Source organism: Gopherus flavomarginatus, chromosome 9 (genome assembly GCF_025201925.1).
Source record: "Gopherus flavomarginatus isolate rGopFla2 chromosome 9, rGopFla2.mat.asm, whole genome shotgun sequence".
In the NCBI taxonomy this organism is placed as follows: Eukaryota; Metazoa; Chordata; order Testudines; family Testudinidae; genus Gopherus; species Gopherus flavomarginatus.
In genome coordinates, this window is record NC_066625.1 from 72939591 (window position 1) to 72966050 (window position 26460).

Below are 26460 nucleotides of genomic sequence, written 5' to 3' on the forward strand. Positions count from 1 at the left end.
CAGCATGGCAAGACAAGAATGAACCTTACTCAGGGCCTGCTCCAGGCACCAGCCAACCAAGCACATGCTTGGAGTGGCACTCGGGTTTGTTTTTTTTGTTTTTTGGGTTTTTTTTGGTTTGGCGGGGCAGCGCTGGAGGGTTTTGTTTGTTTTTGTTTTGGCCGGGCGGTGCTCGGGGGGCGGGGGGGGGAAGTTTGGGTGGCGCAGCACTCGAGGTGGGGTAGGAGCTTCAGGCGGCACGGGGGCTTCGGGTGGTGTGGTCCTTGGGGGGGTGGGGGCTAGGGCAGCGTGGCGCTCATGGGCTTGGGGGCTTCAGGAGGGGTGGTGCTCAGGGGGGCAGGGGCTTCGGATGGCATGGTGCTGGGGGGGTGGGGAGGCGCAGCACAGTGCTAAGGGGGTGGAGGCTTCAGTGGTGCAGCGCTTGGGGGGGCAGGGGGTTCCGCAGCACAGCACTCGCAGTGGGGATTTACGGCAGGGCAGTGCTCTTTTTTTTCGCTTGGGGCGGCAAAAAAGTTAGAGCCGGCCCTGATCTTATTCACTGGAGGAAGAACTATCTGACACAGAGAAAGCAACAGAGAGAGAAAGAGAGACAGACAACCACGGAATCTGATTCAATATCCTAGAGAAAGTAATCCTCTGGTGTCATGAATTCACTCCTGGGGCAGGAAAGTGCAAGGAGCCTTCCCTCAACCATATGCCCCTGAACCTGGACTGGGTTGGCTCAGCATTGCAATTCCTAACAGATTTAGGATCCTAAATATCATATTCAATAGGATTTAGGCACTGAGGAGACAAAATCCCACTGACAGTCTGTGATGCTCTTACACACTTAAATTACTTCTGAAAATGAGATTTGGGCTCCTTTAATCAGCTAGGCATTGAACATTGAGTGAAGCAATGCCTAAAAACCTTTAAAAGTCTGGGCTTTAGCCTCTTTGTGCCTTAGTTCCCCATCTGTAAAATGGGGACAATAGCACATCCCAGCTTCATAGGGATTTTGAGAGGATAAAAGCATTAAAACAGAATTATAAGGTGCTCGAATACTACCGACATGGGAGCAATATAAGCACCATACACTATGGCATGTACTCTCTAATTTCAAGTGTTAGGTTGATACTTGATTAAGAGATTATTGAAAGCCTTTCTAGCTATTCACTTGTTGATATTTTAGCTTCCCACTGGAACTGCAACATTCTCAAAGAAAAAATTCAGCTTTCCATCTGATAATAGAACTCTAATTCTTTACAACATGGAGTCTGATCCAAGTTAAATTGGCACACAGGTATTTCAGTGAAATTTGAAAATGAGTTTTGGCTCTCAGTTATTTATAATGAGCCCTGGGAATCTTGTTTTCTTAACCATTTCCCCCTCTACACTGTGTTGTGCTTGTACAATGGTTTGTTGTTATCAGGTTGCTCGTGCATGCTGGGCTGCTGGCACAGATGTCTTTGTAGGCTCAAGCTTTCCAAACCTGGGTGCCTGAAAAGCTAGACATCCATGTTCATAATTAGGTACCTGTCTTTTCACCTGATTTTCAGAGATGCTGAGGTCCTTTTGACCTCAGTGGGAGTGCCAGATGCTCATCACCTCTGAAAATCAGGCCACTTATTTAGGTACAGGTTTCAGAGTGGGAGCCGTGTTAGTCTGTATCAACAAAAAGAACGAGAAGTACTTGTGGCACCTTAGAGACTAACAAATTTATTTGAGCATAAGCTTTCGTGGGCTATTATTCAACAAAAAAAACTTCAAAAACAGATTTCAATGAGAAACTGCAGAACTGGAATTAATTTGCAAAATGGACATCATTAAATTAGGCTTGACTAAAGACTGGGAGTGGATGGGTCATTACACAAACTAAAAACTATTTCCCCATGCTAATTTCCCCCTACTGTTACTCACACCGTTTTGTCAACTGTTTGAAATGAGCCATTCTGAGTATCATTACAAAAGTTTTTTTCTCCTGCTGATAATAGCCCACCTTAATCGATTAGTCTCATTAGAGTTCGTATGGCAACCCCCATTTTTTCATGTTCTCTGTATATATCTTCCTATTGTATTTTTCACTGCATGCATCTGAGGAAGTGGGCTTTAGCCCATGAAAGCTTATGCTCAAATACATTTGTTAGTCTCTAAGGTACCACAAGTACTCCTCATTCTCTTTATTTAGGTACCTTATTATTGTCTTAGGTGCATAACTTTAGTCACACTGAATACTAGAAATATCTACAGTGTTGTGGTTGAGGAGTGAAATGGGTAAAATGTGATAGTGTTTACCCTTTACTGTGTTCTCTTAGAGCAGAGGCTTTACGGGGTAGCTACTTATTTCTGCTACAGAAAATGTTACTCTTAACATAAGCTTCCACATAGGCATTTACTATTAGAAAATCAAGTTAATCTATTTAAGGTTGCATGCAACAAATCTGTGAGCCAAATTTTCAAAGAAACCTTCTCCTGGCCTCCAACTTTGCTTACAGTAGAATCCAGTTTATCAGTTTGTCTATTTCCTTGTCCATTAAAATTCAGGCACAAAAAGGCCAACAGACAAAATCTCTGGCCTGTAAAACGTTCAGCTTCAACAAATTATAATTTAATTCAACTAGGACTCAATCCAGATTCTAAATCTTCACATGCAGTGTTGGGCATGCCCATTTTGGCAAATGTGAACAGCATGTGTGTATGCACATAAGGTAGTTAAATGTCTCACAATCCAGTGTCAGAGAGTAAACGAAGGTTTTTAGTGTGTGAAAACTTGCAAGTACAAATCTAGAAGCCATTTTAACCATCCTTGGAAAATACGGCCCAGAGAATTTAATCAAACAGAAGAATGACCTCTGCACTACAGGTTGCAAGATTCAGGAGAGTCTAGTGGGATTTGCTGAAGGATTTTGAATGTATGTTTGTCGTAGCTTATGGTTACAGTCCAGAATCTGCACAAGTTTGCCACAAGAGGTTAGCAGCTGGCATTTCACAGAGCACAGAAATGTCATGCACCAATGTACAGAAACATTGTACAGAATACACAGGTATTCATCATAAGATATAGAGGAAAACGTTACTTACCTGCAATATTGACAGAAGAAACAAATGCAGCTAGTAAGGCTAGTGTTTGAGGCAAGCTAGAAGGAAGGTAAGAGCCACCCATTAAAACCAAACCTCCAACAGCAGTAAGACCTAAAGAAAACAGAATAAATCAACACTCAATGACAAAATACATACAAAGAATTAATAAATAATTGATCAACTGCAGAAAGGAAGGAACCAGCAAGAAACTGCAGCCAGCAGGGGCAGAAGCAGCCAAAGCAGGGACCTCCCATAATCCACAGAACTTTCTATGGTCTTGACTGGACTTTCTGTGCCCGGTGCTGGTTGGCTGTTTGCTCCCACCCTCTCCCAATTCTCCCTCACAGTCTCTTCACCTCAACTTCTCCCCACACCTGCCTCTTGCTCTCTTCTCCCCTGCCCTGTTCCCTTCACTCTCTGCCCCCTCACCTTTCTTTCCATTTAGCTCATCGCCTCCTAACTACCCTCCCTCCCCTAATGATTATGTCACTAACATGATGTTTGCTGCCATCACACTGTTCACTCTGCTTGCATGTTCTAGCCCTTTCCCCACCCAGTGCCTGTCCGGTCTATTGAGACTGTAAACTCTTTGGGGCAGGGACTGTCTGCTACTCTGTGTTTGAACAGTGCCTAGCACAGTGGGGCCCGACCTAAAATAACCTAAAAACCATGATTAATAAATAATTTCAGCAGAGTATTATTATCACATGAAATCCATCACATTTAGATAGTATTTCATCTTACTTCTTCTGGAAGCTGAGTGAGGACACATTTCGATAATCTTAGCTGTAGTCTAGGGTCCAAGAAATTCAGTTTTTGCCCAGCTATGAAGGTACAGCACACTACTTGTAAGATCACTATTATACTATTATTCATCATTCACACCATGCAGGGTGTGTGCTAGGTGCTTTGCAGGCATGTAGGAATACACACTCTAGCTATAGTCAAGGGGCTAGGCTGTGCCCTGAACCCACAGGGCCATTTGGGGGGAAGTAGGGAGTGGCTGATGGAAACTAGGGGTTGTGCCTTCCTTCCCAGGTGTGTAGGAGGAGGGTCCCAATTGGATAAGGCAGCATGCTCCCCTCTCAGTACCCTGCTAGAGCCTCTCCCTGCTGAAAACTGCAGTGTAGAAGAGGGAGTCATGACTTGGGTGCATAGAGAGCCATGTAGGGTATATACACTAGGGCTCCGGCATGTCTTACTCACCTAAACAGTGCCTCACCATCTACATAGCTATTTGTGCCTGTGCTGTAGGATGCGTGTGTGGCATGCGATAGTTACTCTATACTTTGACGTAAGAGGATGCAGTGTAGTCCTACCCTGTAAGAGAAGAGTCTCTATACTTCCTCCCCACCAAGTGTAGGGATTACAGTAGTACCAGACTCCTTGTGTTCTCCCCTCCGCACCCCCCGCACAGGTACAAGCTGGCCTCTACACCGATCAAAGCAAGACAAAGGATGTGGAAAGGAATAGAGCCTACAATGTGCCTTATACAGTGACGCTAGGCATACCCACTTTTTGTAATTGCCATGATTTGTGTGACATTCTTCCCCTCCTATCATCCCTCACCCAGATATTTGTATCTGTTATATCACTGTAATAGCCAATAGATTGGCTTTATCTTCAAAAGGGATGATTCTCATTCAGTCCTTGGGCTGTGTGATTCTAGTGAGTTCTCTGTGGAGAACTTCACTGGAGAGATAAGTAAAAACTAAAGGTAGAACTGCCTAGGTCACTGAGAAAGGATTTGACAGGCAGGAACTCCTGACTTCTAATCCTAGTTATAACAGTAACTCACTCTCTGGCCTTGGGTAAGTCACTTACCCCCTTTGTGTCTCAGTTTCCCCATCTGTATAAGTGTCCCAGCAGAGATTTTGACCCTAACTCTCTCGTAACAAAACACACAAGAGAAGAAAGGAGTGCACTTACCAGAAATTGCATTTGTTACTGACATGAGGGGTGAATGCAGGGCTGGTGTGACACCCCAGACAGTATGATAGCCAACGATTCCAGCGAGACCGAATGTGGTCACCATTTGAGTAAAAGCAGCATTAGGAGAAATAAGCCCCAATCCTAAAACACCTGTCAAGCCTAAAAAGAAAAGCACATGCTCAGAAGAATAAAAAAGGCATTTTTCTTTATTAGTTGTAAAATAAAAACAGAGCAAGATCCCAACCCTGTTCCAATGAAGCTTTGACATCAATGGGAGCAGGAGAAGGCTTCTAGACATGCTTTTATATGAAGAACTTTTACTCCTTGTTTCTGCCAGAACTAAACCTTGCCCTGAGTAGAATTCAGTTCACCAATTTATCTGTTCCAGCCTTAGGATCCAGAGCTGGAGATGCCAACAATAAAAATCTCTGAAATGCAAAATACTTAGCTTGAGCAAAGCATAGCAGAATAGTTGATCACAAAAAGCAAAATGAAAAATGGCATTGATTCTCCAATGACGTCTCACAACCTTCAATGCTCTAGTAGGAGAACAGGCCACAGTGTAGCAGCTGTATATTATTGAAACAAGCAGACCACACAAACATTTCAACAACATTCCATTGGTAGAAACGCTATTATCTCCTTCAGTACAACATTGGTCGTCTTGGCCACACAAACTCAAATTTCAAAAATTGTTTTTCCTCTAAGAAAAGAATGCACCATTGTGACAAATACATGGCTGAAATTATATATATATATAATATATATATATATGTTTACTGTGGGCCAGTTTCTGCCCCATTCCGTAGAACTTTACTACTTACACACTCCCAGTACAATCAATTGGACCACCCTCTGAGCAGAGTAGTACTCACGAGGAAGGGTGACAGAATCTGGCTCTTAGTGGGGAAGTATTAATTTTTGAAGTGCTAACCAGCCTGAGAAGGCTTTATTGAAGTAATTAAACCTGCATTTGGCAGCATTAATCAAAGAAAACAGATCTCCAGAGTGGGATAATGAAGTGATTATACTCCAAGGACAGTATTCAGTAATGAAGTTATCTACAAGCTGATTACCCAGTGACAGCAAAACCACTGGGATGAGGCCGTGTGGGAGGTTTTTTGGGTCCCACACAAGGATGGAATTAGGGAAGATTTGCTAAATGAAAGCAAGTTCTTAGATCTTCCTCCATCCCCACCCCCTTTAAAATCCATTTTCTCCACTGCCAGAAAATCCTGTTCCTTGAGCTAACGCCTACTCCTTTTGTTGCTCATTTATCTGGCACAAGATTTCAGAAGGTGAACAGCTCTCATAAAGGTGTGTTAAAATGTCCTGCCATCACTTACATTAAAGATTATTTTTACATTAATTCTACCCTTTTTCTTTTTAAAGAAACTTAATAAAGACAGAATAATGCAATACTGTTTATGAGTGAAAACATTACCAGCTACAATCAAAACCTTATCATCTGGTTTACTTTCCACTTTAACACAGTATTTTTCAAAGTATAATAACCAGAGCACTGGCAATGACATTTGGAAATATATAGTGCATTAAAAGCCTGATCCCAAACTCTTGAAAGTTAGAGTCATTAATATCAATGGGCTATGGATCTGGCCCATACATGATATCATATTGTCTCTTTATTATATATGCAGTTACTAGCAGGGCAAGTTTCTTGGTTATGCAAAGTATGGAATGATCTAACACAGAACATCAGAAAATTAACCTATACCCTACTACCGTTTTCCCATTTTCTAGCCTTTCATTCACATGGAAAGTAACTTAAGTTAGCAGATCATTTAACCTTTTCTGCTACTTCTCAGTATTAAGACACTGTGCATAGCTCCAGTTCAGGAGTTGGTTTTATTTTTAAGTAAATACAACTTATTCCTAGCAAGACTTATGTTCATATGCCATGCAGATTGAAGGAAATGCAAACAAAATGGATTGGGCAGCCAAATCTTTCTTGGTGAATCATTTTTACCTGCTGTATAAACTCCAGCTGACGTCATGGTTTTTCTGAATGGTGAGATGGAGGCTTTTTTCTCAGATTCTAGTTCTTGCACAGTTTTTTGTTTAGCAGGGACAGAAGGTGGCATTGTTCTTGGTAAAGGTGCTGGAAATAAATTCTTACCTTCCTGTGACAGAACAAGACAATGACTATGATGGATTCCTGTGGCATCTTGCCCTCCATTATATTAGCGTCTGATCCTATGACATATACTCATAGGAGTTGGCTCAGTGAAGGCACAGGGATTACTCAGATGAGTAAAGATACAGGATTTGGCATTTATTTTTTATTACACTGATGAAAGAGCACAGATAACTTTATTGTAAAGATCCTGGTTTTAATAAATTAGAATTTTTTTAATCTATATTTTAATTAAATAACCGTAGGGCTGCAAATTAGCATCGATTGCTGCGTTCAGTTGTTGGTGAAAAGCCCCTTTGGCCTCTCCAGCCCCGTGAGGTGCAGCACAGCATCTGGCCTGGTATCTTTTAGGTCTATTGTATTTCTAACAACTCCTCTGACAAACATTAGTTTCAGCCTGCCAATATTTAATTATTGTGCATGACTATGCTTTGGTCTAATGATACCTAAAGGCAGATATGGATCCTTGTGAATTCACTTTATCAACAGAAATACTTCTTACTCTACATTCCATCCAAAATAAACATCCCTGCCAAAAAAAATCAGTCTATCCAAAGAAATTTCTCTTGTTTGGAAAAATCTCAGTCAACACACAAGTGATCTTTATTGTCATTTAATTGCCAGTTCAGTTTCCTTGCCACTTCTCCCACAGTGACAGGGGCAGCAGATTTATGAAACGGTGACTCTGGAGGATGGTGAGGGGCCGTTGTATGGGGTTGCAGTCTATCCCATTTTCCTTCCCATACACTGAGGGTTGAACTTTACTGCTTCAGAAGAATATTATTAAGCAACAGTGCCCTTGTTCCTCCCACACTGATGTGACTGCATCGCAGAAACATGCTCTAGTTAATAAAGCCTTCCAATGTTAACACTAACCAACGTTATTTCAAGAACCATGCATAGCTCACACTCTCACCCACCCATCTCACTCCTTGGCTGAATACATCCTCTCATGTTCCCAGCACATATTGATCCCAGAGCAAGAAACCTCATCTGACACTTGAATTCATATCCCAAATCGCTGAGCTAATGGATCAATCCTCAGTCCTGAATTCTTCTTTTTTGAATCCCAAATCGATGGCACAGCTTTCATTTGAGACTTTTATTAATCTGTATTTTGCCCCTAAATATCTTAGTGCTTGCAACATTTAAAATATAAACTGCCTGCATTGCACCATTATGAATATTATAAGATCTAGCCATTGAGATGATTTCCTGGATTGGATAACAGGAACATTTATGTCCTTCCGAATACATTTTTATTTCCATTTATCAGCAATTTAAAAATTAGCTTAAAACTCACCTTCATTACCATGGTTCCTCTAATGACATGATCAATAGTCCCATAATCAAAATTATCTTTTGGCTCAAAATGAAAATATTCTTTGTCAGGAGAAATAGCTTTTAATAATTTCAAGATGTTGTTGGAATACAGGCTACTGGCCTGAGTTGCCATTCTACTTGGCAAATCTGTATAACCAATGAGAACCACACCCTGAGGAGAAAGAAAAATGTATGTCAAACCTTTTCATGTATTATCTTGAAAACTTTTCACATGTTCTCCACAGACCTGATGCATATTTTACAAATGCTTGTAAATCAGATTCACATATTACTGCAGACACTTCTTTCCAATGCTTTGTTTTACAAGTTAAGGTCTCTCGTTTAAAACTAATAGCTTACTCTGATGTCTGAACAACAACAAGAAAATCAATTTTGTCAGCAAGCCAGAAACCGAACAAGCTGGGAGGCCAGTTGGTGAACCATATGGTGCTTATTTTGAGAATAAGAAGTCAAGCACTTTTTAAAGTTTGAAAACACCTTTTGTTTTTCTGATAAAGATCACATTGCACAATATGTTTCCCAGGTTAACTGCACTCCAATTAGTTCCAAAAGGAAGATATGGTTTTAGATACCTTCATTTTCTATTCTTTGCAAACACACAGACAAGGATAAAGTTTCCTTACCAACACCTCACAGTATTAAAGCTTAAGTATGTGGACTATGAAAATAAAATAATTCTAAACCTATACTCTCAAAACAACTACATATGCTTTACCTTGGATGCTGTGCCCTAAATTTTTGGGTTTTTTTCCTTTTATTTTATCCTCATTGTAATGCATTCCATTATTAGCCATCTGGATTGTGCAGCTGCCAACTTATCCCATATGTAGCCACAGGTGCTGGCTCCAACACATGTTCAGGAGTAAGGCAAAGGATATAATATTCAAGAATGATAACCACGGACAATATCAGTGCAAGTTAATACTGAAACACCATAGATGGGACTGCTCTTTGCAGCTGACTTTCCAGAACACAGCCCCAGCATACTAGCCCCTGTCTAGAATATTATGGACGCTCTAATGATGCTATTAAGGCTCTATGTCCCATTTCGATTGTTCATTTAGTATATTCCATCCTAACAGCTTGCACAGCCATTGGCTCCTACAGGGGGCTTTGTGCGCCTCCCCTGCAGTGAAGCCACAGTGACCCCTAGTGGCGTCAAACATCAGTTCCTTTCCAAGACAAAGGTACAAACTTCTGAAGTTTGGAAAAAATTAGAGAGGATTACAGAGAGACCTCATCTCTGATGGGAGGTGGGTAGGGGATAGTGGTCTGTCATTGCTCTCTGTTCAGCAAGATCTAAATTTTCATAGGGCAAATACTGATTTTGCAGATACCACATTTTCCATCGAAAATTATTTTGATGGCAAATTCCCAACCAGTCCTATTAAGCACAGGACTGGGAGATAAACCCAACGGAGTAACCCAAACCAGGCCCAACCAGCAGCTGGTTTAAAGTAGGTCTTATTATAAGCCTTAGATAAACTCAAAGGGGAAGTCAGCTAGGCCAGCCTGGAGAGCCCAGCGGCACAGGTAGGCAATGTTGTCAACTCTCAGAATTTTATCATGAGTCTCATGATATTTAGCATATTTCACAGAGCCCCAGCTGCTAGAAACATGTTGCAACCAGAGTCTCAGCTTTCACTGAAAAAAGTAAGTTTCTACCCCTCATGGCTGCAGAGAAACACTTGAAAACATGAACGCGAAATGTTCCAACACCAGGAGGCAAATAAAAAACCCTCAATATTTAATATTTTTACACATCTTTATTTCTGGAGCCTGACTCCATGATTTTTGTAGTCTTGGGGCTGGTCATACTGGGAAGGGGAAGATAGTTATGGAAAAGTGCCTTAATCTGGCCCTTTGTAACAATTCAGATTAAATATATGTTTTAGCAACAGACAAATAATTACACCTTTATATCATTTTACAGTTCTACATTGAACAGCTGAAATCAAACTTCATCTAAAAGTGGCAATTTTCTGTGTTAAAATTGACGGCTCAATATTGTAAAATAGTGAAATTGACCATTGTTAGTTTTATAAGTGATTACATAAAATGAACCTCTAAGTCAAATTTCCTTTGCTTTTACTATACTTGGACTTTGGACAGCTCCACCGTTTTGTTAGTAAAGCTCTGGGGATGAATTTAAGGGCATTTATGAATATGGTTATTAAAAACACAGTAACCATGCTTATAAAAATCACAAAGCATAAAATCTTCAAAGATGGAATGGTGTCTGGACAGTATTCCAATTTGTGGTTTCATTACTTGAGAAGTGAAAGACTCTGCTTTATTATCCTGCCACACAATAGTAAGTATTCATGACAGACATGCAATGGCTTCAAGGAAACATGGCCAGTTCTTTGTTACTAGAACATTTATTACTTTTTAGTTTCTTCAGACAATTGCAATATTGTTTCAATTTTATATACACTTCAACCATTTCTAATAAGCGTTGGCTTTTATTCTACAGACCTTGTGAACATAAAGCTCTCCAGGATGAGTTGTTTCCACATTGCCACCAGCCTCAGATGCAAGATCCACAATTACCGATCCATCCTTCATTGACTCTACCATATTCTTAGTGATTAGGATTGGGGCTTTTTTCCCTATTGCAAATTAAAAAAGAAAAGTAAAAGTCCACTAAGTGTTATCATTGTATATGACAAGATTCTACCACAGAAACTGAAGATGTGCAAAGAAAACATCTAGTACATTGTGGGTGCTACTGGAAATAAATAATAAAATACTCATCAATCTAAAACTAGACAATTCAAAAGAAGCCATTCTAATCCATGAAATAAATATTAACTGGAGCCCAAACCTGAAGCCTTTATTCATCCATAATTGCTATTGACTGTCTAACTGTATTCATATCACTAATCTGGAAATGTTCATAGGAACATATATTTAAGTCTGCAATAATCATAAAGCTGCACCTTACCTGGTATAAGGGCAGTACTAATAAGAATATCCACCTCTTTACACTGTTTGGCAAATAATGCCATTTCTGCTTCAATAAATTCTTTGGACATTTCTTTTGCATAGCCTCCAACACCTTCTCCAGTTTCAGCAATATTCACTTCAAGAGGTTCTGCTCCAAGGGATTTAAACTGCTCCAGTGCTGGCAGCCTGCATGCAAAGTACCGAGATGACAGATATTGGACTAGATATTCGATTATTGCAGTTTGCTATTTTATCAAGGCAGATATCGCATGATTACATTGCCATTTGCAAGATGACAGCAGTTCGCAAACTCTGTTACATTAATTTACAGCAAAGAAACACAACATAGGCTCTAATTTTGCATGAGCAAAGCTCTGCACCAAAGCAGAACCACTCTGAATTCAGGGTTTCTGGTTCTCCTCTCAGGATCCTGGACATAATTACTAAGCGGTATCTTAGTTTCTTCTAAACTTTCTAATTGAATCAAGACTTCAAGAACTTAATAAACTACCAGTGAATTGGAAAAAAATCAGTTATATATCATATGCAGCTGTACTATTAGGCTTTTTCCATATCTAAATGATAATATTTTGCATTATCCTGCAAATGGGATTTTGATCCAAACTAGATCTCGGACTTGAATGCAGCCAACTTGAATGTGTGTAAGCCTGGGGCACATGTGCAAGCAGAGAATTTGTGTACCAGTATACCCATACCGCATGTGTTCATTGGCTGTTCTGCATGCTCACTTCACGGTCTTACACCAGAGATGAATATGAGACATTAGTTTCAAAGGGAATTTCACTGCTATAACCGAGAGCAGGATTTTGCCCAGGATGTTTTATACAAACCTAAGTACAGTATTTTAGAATCTAAACTGGTATTTTCTTACCCTACCTGGTGTCAAATCCCCTGACAATGGCTCCCATTGCTCTGGCAGCTCCTGCAGCAGCAAGCCCAGCCACGCCACCACCAATTATCAACATCTAGAGAGATCAAACACATGGAGAGTGAGCAAAGCGTATTCTGTTTTCTACCCCCACTCCATGCCGGTGTATTACATCCCTTATCTTCAAAAGCACTTGAAGTTACTTTAAGGAACTTTCAAACCTTACCAGAACTATGTAAGTACTTAAATAACCACCTGCACAAGGTGTGATATATACAAAATAAGATCAGGTAGAAAATGGTTAGCTATTTAAACCCTGAAGTGAAACAAAACATGAATAGGGTTGATCTTCCTACACCAGCATGACTCAAATGTTCACTTTGGAGCATTGGTGGTGGAGGAAATAGGCCTGATTTAATCAGCTATTTAAATGCTTTGCTCTGTTATAGTCTGGCTTTTCTCCAGATGGATGTTATAGACCAGGGGCAGGCAAACTTTTTGGCCTGAGGGCCACATTGGGGTTCTGAAATTGTATGGAGGGCCGGTTAGGGGAGGTTGTGCCTCCCTAAACAGCCAGGTGTGGCCTGACCCTGGCCCTGCATCTGACTCCCCCCACTCCATGACTCCTGCCCCATCCAATCCCCTATGTTCCTCATCCCCTGATGCCCCCTGGGACATCCACCCCTCTCTGTCCCCTGACCGCACTCAGACCCCCCACCCTTGACTGCCCCCCACCACCCCATCCAACCCCTCCTCTTATTCCTGACTGCCCCCCAATCCCTGCCCCCATTCAACTCTCTGTTCCCCGTCATCTGACTGCCCCAACCCCTATCCACACACCTGCCCCCAGACCACCACCCCGAACCCTCCTGCTCTTTTACTATGCTGCCTGGAGCACCAGTGGCTGGTGGCGCTACAGCCGCGCTGCCCAGAGCACCAGGACAGGCAGCTGCACTGTCCGGCTGGAGCCAGCCACACCACCGCGCAGCACAGAGAACTGGGTCAGGCCGGGCTCTGCAGCTGCGCTGCCTGGCAGGAGCTCGCAGCCCCGCTGCCCAGAGCTTTACAGCGGTGGCGCAGTGAGCTGAGGCAGGGGAGGAGCTGGGGGCTAATCTCCCAGGCTAGGAGCTCAGGGGCTGGGCAGTAGGGTCCCATGGGCCGGATGTGGCCAGTGGGCCTTAGTTTGCCCATCTCTTTTATAGATAAAATTCTGCCCTCAGAATGTAACGTAAACTTCAACTCCTATTGAAATGGGTATCAGTCCCTTGGTGAATAACATATTCTGTTGGGGGATTATTTTCCTTAAACAAACAAACACACAAACAAACACAAACCTCATGAATATCTGTTTCTAGGCGTGATGTGATTAAATGCATTTGTGGCACTTAAATGATTTCATATGATCAAACATTTGCCAAAATGCTTCGAAAAGCCAAGTTAGAACAGAACTGGGGCCAAGTTCTCCTCTAAGGCCATATCTACTTTATGCACCTTACAGTGGCATAGTTGTGCTGCTATAGCAGTGCCACTGTAAGGTATGCAGTGTAGTCACTCTTTGTCAGCAGAAGAGAGCTCTCCAGCTGACAAAATAAAACCACCCCCCATGAGGAGCAGTAGCTTTGTCGGTGGGAGATCTTCCCCCAACAACAAAGTGCTGTTCACACTGGTGCTTTTTGTCAGTAAAACTTTTGTCAGTCAGGGGGTGTTTTTTTCACACCCGTGACGGACAAAAGTTTTACCAATGACAGTGCAGTGTAGACAACTCCCTTTCACCTCAGAGGCATTGCACTTGTGTAGAGGAGAGCAGAATTTGGCCTGCTATCAGCCATATTAGGCATAGACCTGTGCCTGGGGCACTGTGGAGCTGCACCTCTCCAGAAGGAGCTCTGAGAGCTCCTACCCACACAGAAAAAGTGGATCCAGTGCACCACCCCCACATGGGATTACTGTGAACAATCGGTGCGGCAGCCATCCAGCTCTGGAAGTGCCCCTGTTTCCACCCAGCCCCCTTTGGGAAAGCTAGTGCCTTAGGAAGTTCTAGTGGAGAGCAGTCTCTGCAATCTGGAGAACTCAGGTACTGCAATTATACCCGGTCTCCGGGGCAGTGGGGGAGGGGGCACATGTGGGGGGAAGGCTCTTTATGCCCCACCCACCCATGTAAGGAACAGGTACAATCCGGCCTTAGTACAAATAAAATTGCAGTAAAGGGAACTGTAATGGCTATATCCTAGATTTCCTAGAAAGGTCATATGGTAGAGCTGCACTCCCTGACTACACTGTCAGTCAGGACACTCCATACAGAATTTTACTCCACACATCTCATCTGTACAATCCATACCTTTGCAGGAGGCACTTTTCCAGCTGCTGTTATCTGACCAGTAAAAAATCGACCAAAATGATTAGCTGCCAGGATTACAGCCTTGTACCTAGAAAATGCGGATTAAAAAAAAAAACACATTGCAGCAATGCAGTAAAGCCTCTGCAGACAAAGCATAAGGATAACTATGCCAAAGGTATCATTAGGTACTGTACCTTCCTGGGTACCACACACACAGCTGGGCCAAAACCCTTCAGACAAATATGCAAACCAAATCAATGACATAATTAATAGAAACCCCACAAAACAAACAACGGTTATTGAACATCTTAAACCAATACATCTGCTAAATGAAAAAATACATTCAGATGTCATAACAATTTATACCAGTGGTTTGTAACACTCTTTTAAAGTGAATGTCTGATGGAGGACTATCGCTGGGAAAGGAATGCGCACCAAGGGCGTGGACTCATGGCATAAATAAAATGCTTATTATGGTTACAGTATTTTTACTTTTTTTGAAAAAACAGAACAAAACAAAAACCACCTCTGGGTGAAGCGGTAATGTCTATGCTTTAATGGGCCTGGGGCATCCATGCATATGGCCTTGCAGGCAGAATGCAGGCCAAGCTATTGTTACTTCTAGAATGCAGAGCACAGGGGTTTCTTCATTAAACAGCGATCATTTAAACACAGCATGAAATGGAAAATGAGCTGAACAGCACACTTCCTTTGCAAATGAAGTGTGTGTGCTGCACCCATAGTTATGAGTTTCCTTAACATTCTTTCATAACTTATCTTTCCCAGTTAACTGCTGTTCAGAAAACCTCTCAACTTATTGTTCTTTGTTCAGAGAACAGGAGGTGGCCCAGCAAACATCATTAAAATTCTGTCCGTGGCTTCAAATTTTTGTTGCCTAGCAGTACTAACCAGCATGAAACTGCCTAAGTGTACCCTTGCTACATCAACCATTACTTTCAGCAAAGATGGCCCCAAAGCAACTCCCCAGATCTGGATACCCATTATTAGCTTCAGGAAAGTTGTGATTAGGATCAGGATTCAAACGCGGAGACTCATCCCACCACTAGCAGGGTTTGCACGATGCTGAATGCTTCCTAAGAGGTGCCAGCTCCCTCAGCTTTCACAGAAGGAACTCAGTACTTCTCAGAAAACCCTCAGCATCTTACAGGGTCAAAAGCTTGTAGGGTTTGACCTCAATCCTAGGAGCCAGATATGCCCAGACTTAAGGAAGTTTGGATCCAGTTTCAGATACAAAAACTTTGTGGCACAGACCCATCTTTAATCTTTAGATGGCTAAACTGGGAGAATGCAGCTCAGAATGAAACCAACAAATAGTCTATGATGGAATTTTGGCTTTAATTTTGAAACTGTTTCTCTTAACAGCTATTGGGGGACAAAAGGAAGAGCAGCTGGCAGTTTTAGAAGTGTTGCAGCTTTCCAGTAACTCAAAAATGGCTTTTTGTAAACTAAAGATTTTCAGTCCACTATGGACTAGTTAGTGCTCTTTGGTATTTGAGGGTGAATGTGAACAAGGCCAAACTACACAAAGGTTCATATGGTTTCACTGAGGCTCTTGGAGTGGCTGATCATGTGACAGATTCAACAGCACCAACAAAACCTAAAGCAAACCTCCATGATTAGGCACAAAAAAGTTATATTCAAAAACTAAGCATGGAACTGGAGAAACACCCATTTAGCCTAAAAGATTACTGAATACATGTGACTATCTCAAAGTCAGCAATCCAAATGTGCATTAAGTGCACACTGTGTAACCCTCTTGACTCCACTGGTGTGTAAGATGGCACAGAAGATGGCCCATTGTCAGTACCATGTGATACTGCAAAGGAGTTATTCTGGGGGAGAGCATCTCTAGAACTGAGTAATAGAGTGGATGAAAGCTTGGCCCCGTTGGCTTGAATGGAGTCAGGCTTTCACCCAGTAAATAGACATGAAAGATTGGGGAGACTGAGACATGCTAATGCCCAAGGTAAGCAAGGGCAGGAAAATTGATTATATGAGGATATGCCCACTGGATTCTAACGGATGCTTCCTGCTAAATGCTGCATGCATGTATGATCCCATGAGCCAAATTCCTCTTTGACTTACACCCATTGAGAGCTGTGTTTGGCCCCATTAAACTGTTCAATGCTTAAACTCAAGCTGTCCTAAAAGAACCATCATTTACAATCCAGGCTTTTGTAGAAATTGCCCAAAGAATAACTTTTTTATGTGCATACTTTCTGTATTAGAGCAAAAATTGATCCTCCAGTGTGGAATGCTCTCTGCTCCCTTTTTGTGGTTGTGTGCTTCTTGTGAATCTAAATATATTTTGGGCTTAGGGTAAATAAAGGGGTGGATGAACATTAAATACAAATATTTTAAGAGCATACTGTATAAAAATGAAGACATGTTTTGAGCCCTGTGTTAGTCTATTGGAGGGAAATCAGAGGTTTTGACACTAGGTTAATTAAACAGTTTTACAGGCTAAAAGACAGAGATAGCGTGTGTTTAACAGGAAAATACTATTCATCTCTGTACCCTGATTGCTTAAATTTACCAGAGCTGTCAGCAAGACCTTTTAAAAAATATCCTCATGATGTTGTTTATGGCTCTGCAAAGACAAACAATATTGACTGTGCTGACATTATCATTGCTTGTAATTTTTTCCTCCTTAGCAGCATTGGAGCTGAATACATGAGACGTGATTCATATAACCGCACTTCCCTCTGACGGCATAAGGAGAAAAATAGTGCACGTGGGATGAACCAGTCTTGGAAATGAATAATTACAAAGTATTTCCTGTTTACAATAAATGATGGAAAGTCCAGGGAGTCAGTAAGAGTGTCCAACTCACCGTGCGGGACATGACAAAAAACTCACGTGGCTGCATGACTCAGGTATGAATTGTGTTTGATTAACTTGACAGCTTGTTCTGTTTTCATTCAAACTGACACTTTTATCAGTTTGTCTCAGCATTCACAAACATAAAATCAGTTCTGGTGCAAGGCAGGATGATTCAGGAGGGCCAAGAACTCATTCCTATGCCATTTTAAAGGGATTAATATGCATTTCCCCACATACGGGTTGGCAAATCATGTTCCATTGAAGCCACTGTTCCTGGCAAATGCATCAGCTAAGCATCCTCTACTAGTTTTCTGGAGTGTATATTTTCCTATTCCATTACTAGTGCACAGAGGGTTGGACTGGGGGTAAACCAATCTTTTTTGTAACCAGCACCATAGGTGGAGTGCACTTGGAAAGTGGTCAGATCTGGAGTCTGATAACAGGATATGGGCTCTCTCTCTTTTTAATCATTGCTTTTAATCTGATCCAGACTAGCAAAAATGGTCAGCACCTGATGGCTAGTCTGTGGTCTACATGAAGGAACCTGGATGATTATCTCCATCCATTTACAAATAAACAAGTGTCACAGAGAACAACAATCACTGCTGGGCATCATTGCTGGCCCTGACAGGAAAAGAGTAAAGGGTTGAAATGGCACAAAGATGTCACTCTCTTCTTGTCCCTGGAAAAATAATGATGTCAGTTTGGCACATCATTAGCTCTAAATGTTTTTTTAAAAATTCTTTAGGATTTAAAAAGAAGAATTCTACCTTGTGTCAAGTAAAGGTTTGGCACAATTTCCCACTGAAGTTTAGCTCCCTGTTTACTCATCGACAAGGTATTTGAACAGCTGACTCCTGGGAAGCATTTTGAAGGAATATTCACCCAGGGGAAGAGAAAGGAAGAGTGATTTTGTTTTGTCTCTTTTTGGTTTGGGATGACCCATTCAGACATGTTGATAGCTAAGTGTGAATTTAAGTGGGCACAAATGTCTGACATAGTGATGACGACTCTTTAGTGTTTTCTCTATATTCCCAACAGAAGAGCATTTTAAAGCTCCTGGAGACACAAAGAGGGAAGAACAAATGCATAATATTTCCCTACTCAATGTTGCGGAAGACACTAAAATTAAAGGACTATATTCACTCAATACTTTTACAGGGGAATGCAATGATGTCATGGCTAATAGGCAGTGAGAAAGCTTTATCAAATATCTTCTGAATTAAATTTTCAGCGGTGAGGAAGCCAGCAAATGGTGAGGAAAATTCCTCATCCAATGAAGCACTTAAATGTGTTTGGTATCTTTACCAAATTGATTCTGTTTGAGATTAATTGGTTCAGATTTTAAACCATTTCAATATGTAGCTTATGTATGTAAATAATTGGTCCAATGTTTAAGCTAGTTTGTTGTGCTTTTTTTTTTAACGAGTTCCTTACCTAAATCTAAATGACTTTGAAATCAGTTCCAAATCTGAATTGATTCCAAATGTGTATACTGCTGAATGGCAATTGATCTTGATGGTTTGGCTAGTAGCACAGTGCGATGCCATGTAGAAGTGGGGTTCAAGACGAGCCGGGAGATGCTGGTGACTCAGGCTGTCAGAGGTTAAAAGCCTCTGTAAAGGTGATATTTTCATATGGAATGCCCAGTTCATGCAACCCCTAGTGTCAGTCCTCAGAGTAGCACAGCAACTTCAAAGATAATTTGAAGTGGCAGATATAAAACTAAGGAAAGTGAAGTTTGCATATTCCTATCAATACACTTTCCATGCAAAGGATCTTGTGTTTCAGCTTTATTTGTGTGAAAGAGAATCATGGAAAAACAATAAAAACTAGTATGTTAAAGCTATGCCAAATATAAGAGTACATTTATCACAGAGTCAATGGTATTTAGAACCACATGTGTTACAGTGGATTGATCAAAATAATTTTTCTTACCCACCTGCAATAAGCATAGTTCTAAGACAATTTATGTATTGTCAATCTGAGATCGAAAGCAGCACAGTTTTAAGGCACTGGCATTTACATAACAAGGGAAACACACCATTTTAAAAGCTGGCGGTGTCCAACCTACAGTCCTCATGGCCCTAAATCAGTAGTGTCCAACCTTCTTGGCCTGAGTGCCAGAATGTAAAGGGGCCGTAATCAATACTTTGGGGGCAGATTCTATACCCTTTGCACCTTGCTCCCTACAGTCCTGGTAAAGAGGGCAGGCAAGGGATGGGAAGGGAGAATCTGGAGCACATTGTGCTCCAGTTCCTCCTAGCTGGTGCATGGTGCCTTGAAGACCATATTCAGCTGGCACCAGTTACAGCAGACTGGGGGTTTGCTGCTCCAACCTCCAACAGGTCTGGGACAGAGAATCAGAGAACTGTATCTGGTTGCCAGCTTCTCCTTCTTTTCTCCTCTTCTAGACTGCCCTGGGTGTCTGTGGAGGAGAGAGGAGCCACAGGAGAGCTAGCCAAGCCCCTATCTATTCTTCTGGAGCCCCCATAGCGCAGCAGAGCAGCAGGCAATGGAGTAGCCAGAACTACGCTATTTTCCCTCTGCATGCAACAGAGAACATGGTTATGTAAAATCACATGTGTAGAACTGTGCTCACAGGAATAAATAGACACAAGGCTACACTGGATGCCTTCAATTACAAAAATGACAGTCATGCAATAAAATTCGTATTCCATATCCTCACCCTGCAATGTTGGCCATTGAGCTTAAAGCATCATATCCTTGAGCAATAGTGACTCGAGGAACCTGGTCCATTGCCAAGACCGTGGCTTTGCGCTGAGCAAGTTTGCCTAGGAGATCTGGGTTCTGAGCAGGGTAGATAAAGCTGACAAGTGTTGCTTTCTCCTTGAGCAAAGAAGCCTCGTGCACTCCCAGCACTTCATTAAAACCTGGGGCTCTGACCTTAGACAGACACAAAACATACCACACATTTTACTTTTTTAATTAAAAGAAGTTCAGTCTGATGATTTAAATTAAGCTTTTGGAAACTGAATTTAGGATTAATAAAACACATGGAATCTTTTGTCTTAAGCCCCATGTCCGTAACGCAGATCCCTGTGTTCTCGTTCTAGAGCAGTGTTTCTGAACAAGCAGTCTATGGACCGATGCCAGTCCCTGAGATCTCCCTGACACAGTTTAGGAAGGCAGCAAGGCGGTCCCTGGTATCAAAAAGGCTGAGAAACGCTGGTCTAGAGGTAGCAGATTCTGATGAAGAACCAGGGCTTTAGATCAATGGTAGTAAACAAAAATGGGTTAAATGCATTTATGTCAAACACCCTTCATCCCATTGAGCAAGTAAGTGATTTACATTATCTGGGATGGAACAGAACGCCAACAATCATACCACAGCTGGTGTGAACAGGGGTATATATCAAGCAATATCAGAAACGTAACTCTCCCATGAAAAAACAGAAATACAATACATGCCTAATATCTGTGAAGCTGTTATTGCTGCAAAAGCTGTTGATACAGATATCGTACCAACTATATTACTGGACACATACAAGGTTGTGTTTATCAGACGATTTAATGCCATAGATAAATTGTTCTATTGATTTGATTTCATGCTGAAATTCTGATTTTCTTAAAATCAAGTCTCTCTCTCTCTTCTGACTTTTGCATACTGACACTGGAATAAATATATATGATTCATGTCAGATGCTAAACTTGCCTTTAAAACAATATCTGAGCCAAATACAGTTTTCAAGTCATTAATTTCTGCTCCAGCAGCTTGGTATTGCTCATCAGAAAACTTTGCTTCTTCACCAGCTCCATGTTCCACTTGCACATTGAAGCCTTGTTTAACTAAGGCCTGGACACCAGCAGGAGAGAGTGCCACTCGCTTCTCATTTTTGTATGTTTCTTTGGGGATACCCACAACTAGATCCTTGTACCGAATTCCTATGTAAAAATAAAGGAAAATTGTTATTTTTCCCAGTTCATATTTGTTGAATGGTTGTTTGTGGAATAAGGGGGAGAGTTTCAAAGGCACAAAAGGTATTTCAGCATCCAACTCCCAATGGAAGTCAATAGGACTGGAGTGCCTAACTCCATTAGACACCTTAGAAATCCCAGCCTAAGGACCCAATCCTGTAAACCTTTACTCCCGTGAGTCGTCTTTATTCACACAAATAGTCCGAGTTAGAGACCTCAGTGGGAGTTCTTGCATGAGGAAGGGTGACAGGACTGGGTCTGTGTTTTTTGTAACTGACACAGAATGTACCAGATGAAACATTCTGCTGTTAACTTTTTTATAGTGCATCTTTCCCACAGCCAGCCCACAGGGTCACACAAACACATTCATGGATGCCAAAAGGATAGCAAATTAAAGTTTGGTTTATAAAAGCCTTGGCTGGGATACTGCTTACACAAGTTTTCATGCTGTTTACTCTGAAAAAAGGTGTGGAATTGACCACAACCAATGAAGTGACAACCTCAACTCCACTCACACATGAGGTGGAAAAACCAAAAACAAGACAGCAGCATTAGGAGAGGAAGTTTTGTTTTTCCTGGCTTCGTATATGAGAGAACTGTGCTTGTTGACGAAGAGGCAAGGACATATTGTGAAACAGTCCAAGGGCTATGACTGCAGATTTTGAAGGGTCTGATCCAGCCAGCATTCATAGTAGTAGGTACAGTGCTCAATTAATAAATGTTCTCAGAATCAGGCCATAAACTGTCGTCTATATAGTGCCCAATCCTGTTGCCACTGAGTCAATGGGAGTTTTCCGATTGACTTCAATGGAGCTAGATTGGGCCTTTTAGGTTAAAATCACCTCATGTGGCAGTGGGGTGGTGGAGCAACACAAGGAATATGTACCACTTAAATCCCATTTAAAGCCTCAAGACAGGATTTCAGTGGTGAAGCGAGCTAGTGCTGATCCTATGCACAGGGTGAATTTAATTCTTACTGCTCAATCCTGTAAGGTCCTGAACACCAAGCCCCACTGGGAGTTGAGTGCACTGAACACTTCACAGGAAGCCCAGCACCTTGCAGGGCTGAGCACTATGAGCCAAACCTTGATCCCACTGAACACAATGACAAAATTCCCAGTGACATCAGTGGGACCAAGCTCTGGCCCTAAGCTAGTTGACTAGAGTAAAATCCTTTCCACATTCCTCCATCATCTTACATCACTTGTGTTTCTGCAGCCCAGAACTCTTCCTTACACATCATTCACATCAAAGCAGATCATACACGCCTGTGGGGTCACATGGGGTTAATATGGTGCAAGTCCCTGAAACTTTGTGACCCCACAATTTAACTGGTAATACGCAAGCTGTACATTAATAACTAATGTAGATGCACAAACTTAGACATGTGTTTGCCTAAATGTACATGTCAGTTCAGTGGCAGACTGCACTCTGTGAGGCTACCCAGACAGGGCTGACACATGTGGCTAGGATATTTCTAGTAAGAACATTCTAAACAAATCTATTCAGTGCAGAGCCAATATTTTGCTTAAAAGGTGTGATATTAATGCAAAGCTGTACACAAGCAGGGAATGACTATAAAAAAATCCCAAGCAAAAGAAAAGAGCAGTGAATAGCATTTATATTTGACTCACACAAAAAAGTCACTACGGGATGATATAAATAAAGAACACAATGAAAGTGTTTGTAAGTGTACCGAGAGGAGAGAATCATTACAGCCAAAGCAAAAATCCAACACAGGCATGGGTTAAATTAGTATGACATAGGAAATCGATATGGCACAGAAGATAATCATCTGGAACTCCATCCTGCTCGCCTCACTCAAGTAAGTTCGCCCAGTGAGGTTAGATGGTGCCCTTAGGCACAAATTTGAGCAAGGAGTGGTGTGTAAGTTGCCCCACTCCAGGAGGCATTGTGCCTCAGAGAGCCCTCTGTGAAAGAAGAAATATACGTAGAGACAGTGAGTCAGAGAATGAGCTTACGGAAATGTGGTATTATACTAAAATGGTGGCATACTATATTTCTCAAAGGGACAATCATTTAGCATTAGAATACTTGATTTTAGATTTTGGGATTATTTTGCAGTTTCATCTCAAACTGGTGTTCGCTAGGACACACGCAAAGGGGCTCAGGTGCATCTGCAAGAATATTTTTCCAGCACTCCCCCTGCCACACATAGGTGGTGGAGTACACTACTGAGAAAGAATATTTATAGATGAAATACATTTGAACAAAGATTCTTGGTATATGAACATTTCATTGCGTGCATGTGCAATTCTTAGTACTGGAAAAAGTGTGTAGGCAGAAAGTAGAAGAATTTATGCAGACATCCCAGGCTTTATTAAAGAGAGATTGAATGTGTCAGGAATCAGGGCCGGCAGCAAAGCCAGTTTCTGGGCAACTTAACGAACACAGTTGACCTGTAGTAGGCTACCAGATTAGTTACACTGCCTGATTGACTGAAAGAGTCAGCAGACTGGTTCTTAAGCCCAGCAGCCGCTCAAAGCACTTGCTCATGGATATAGGAACTTCCTATTTGCAGAAAACTATTTGCTAAATTCCTATTTGCAGAAAACTGAACACTGCCCCTTCCATGAGACCATGGCCCTGCCCCACCCCTTCTCTGAGTCCCCACCCCCGCTCACTCCATCCCCCCTCCATTGATCGCTTTCCCCCACACTCGCTCACTCACTCATTTTCACTGGGCTGGGGCAGGGGCGCAGGAGGGTGAGGACTCCGGCGGGGGGTGCGGGCTCGGGATGAGGGGTTTGGGGTGCAGGAGGGGGCTCTGGGCTGGGGCAGGGGGTTGGGGTGTGGAGGGAGTGTGGGCTCTGGGAGGGAGTTTGGATGTGGGAGGGGGCCAGGGTGGGGATTTGGGGTGCGGGATCCAAGCAGCGCTCACCTCAGGTGGTTCCCAGAAGCAGTAACATGCCTGTATCACAGCTGGACTTCTCACGGCCTGGTCAGCAGGGTCTCTTTTCGATGGGCGTTCCGGTTGAAAACCGGATGCCTGGCAACCCTACATGGCTGTGATAGCTCCTGTGCCTGCTTGTTCCCAGGACTTGTTCTAGTTCTGCTTCTTCCCTGTTCCACCCCACTCCTGCGTCGTCCCACTCAAGGTAACCTGGTTCTGACTCTGGGTTCTGATTCCTGACCTCTGACTTAAGCTGTGACTCTTGGTTCTGACATCTGGTCTCTGACTCTGGTTCTGACCCTGGGCTTCAATTCCTGGCTACCAACTCCTGCCCTAACCGTTAGGCCTGCTTCCTACTCTGATCATTAGTCATGACTGGTCATGTGACAGAATGGGGTAATAGAATTTATATGAGAGATTTATGCACTGAGACAAACAACCAGATCACAGACTAAAGAATTAGGGAAGAAACATAGGTCCACCTCTAATCTATTTAACAGGACATAACAATTGCTTCAGTAGGAAATCACAGGTTAGGGTGGGCAAACTCGCTCCTAAAAATGCCATGGAAATATTCTTCCAAGGTGCTGAACCTACAACTAATAGCCCATACCAAGGCCCTAAAGCCACTGGGTAATATAATATACACCAATGTATCCAACTGTAACATGAAATACAGTAATCAAAAAATGGCCATTTTGTGATAAAATGTATATTCTAATGTGTTATGCCACATCATGCGTGCTCTTGCATTGACATGTTATACTGTGCTGCATATATCGTCATATATGGAAACTCAGATCAGAGCAGCAACATACATAGAGCGCTGACTATAACAGATGACAAAATAATTTTGGGGAGATAAAAAACAGAAACCCTATAACGAGTGCTTTTGGTTCAGTAAATCAGCCATCTTTCACAGCATTAGAAGAAGACAGCCTGTACCAGACATCCTCCAAGTCTTCCTGGAAGCGGTAGTTTCTTTTGGAGATTTATGAATGCAAATGCAACTGCCACAATCTAATCTGCTCTGCAGAACTAGAGACATACCCAGCTCATGTAGCTATTTAATAGTATCCCTAAAATCCCCCGTTAGTTTTAACTTTCTTTGTATTGTTAAAATATATCCAGTACCAAGAATGGGGCAGAAGAAGAGAACTTGTTCATAGTACACTGTACAGCCCTTGCTCAGATAAACACATACTGTGGCTGCTATATAATTCTCCCCAGGGTGGGTGCAAGGATGTTTCACGCCCTAGGTGAAAATTCCACCTTGTGCCCCTCCCCCCTGCGAGCCCTGTGGCAGCCCTCCGCCCTAAGGCACCCCCCTGCGGCAGCTCCTTCCCTCTGCCCTGACGCGCACCCCCCGTAGCAGCTCCCCCCAGCCCGGGGAGCCATGTGGCAGCTCCACACCCCAGCTCACCTCTGCTCCGCCTCCTCCCCGAGCACACCATCGCCGCTCCAGTTCCCCTGCCTCCTGGGCTTGCGGCGCCAATCAGCTGTTTGGCGCTGCAAACCTGGGAGGGAGAGAAGCAGAGCGGGGTGGCGTGCTCAGGGGAGGAGGCGGAGCAGAGGTGAGCTGGGGCGGGGAGCGATTCCCCTGCGTACCTTGCCACCCCACACTTCCAGGAGGCCCTCCCGGTGCCCCCCTGCCCCAGCTCCCTCCACCTAAATGCCGATGCCGACTGGGGCGGCCGAAGATCTGGTCATCGCAGTCGCCGCTGAAGGACCCGAAATGCTGCCCCACAAATGCTAGCGCCCTAGGCGACCGCCTAGGTTGCCTAATGGGTTGCACTAGCCCTGATCCTCCCCAGTAGTTTCATAAGATACACAAGCAGCAAAGAGTCCTGTGGCACCTTATAGACTAACAGAAGTTTTGGAGCATGAGCTTTCGTGGGTGAATACCCACTTCGTCGGATGCATGTATTCACCCACGAAAGCTCATGCTTCAAAACTTCTGTTAGTCTATAAGGTGCCACAGGATCTTTGCTGCTTTTACAGATCCAGACTACCATGGCTACCCCTCTGATATAAGATACACACAGTATTAAGTTAGGATTTGTGGTGTAACCAGGTTCATTTTTCACTTGCTACTT

The 26460-nt window shown here is 42.6% G+C and overlaps 1 protein-coding gene across 1 annotated transcript in view; it reads right to left on the reverse strand.

Moving 5' to 3' along the window:
- LOC127057667 (NAD(P) transhydrogenase, mitochondrial-like) overlaps positions 1-26460 on the reverse strand; it is a 77135-nt gene that overhangs the window by 23646 nt on the left and 27029 nt on the right. The window contains exons 3-12 of the mRNA XM_050966623.1: positions 21188-21417; positions 20201-20418; positions 14668-14755; positions 12338-12426; positions 11439-11626; positions 10970-11103; positions 8451-8642; positions 6980-7133; positions 4990-5151; positions 3061-3171 (exon numbers count right to left, since the gene is read on the reverse strand). Coding sequence (XP_050822580.1) covers positions 3061-3171; positions 4990-5151; positions 6980-7133; positions 8451-8642; positions 10970-11103; positions 11439-11626; positions 12338-12426; positions 14668-14755; positions 20201-20418; positions 21188-21417 — 1566 coding nt within the window. The remainder of the gene's footprint in view (positions 1-3060; positions 3172-4989; positions 5152-6979; positions 7134-8450; positions 8643-10969; positions 11104-11438; positions 11627-12337; positions 12427-14667; positions 14756-20200; positions 20419-21187; positions 21418-26460) is intronic.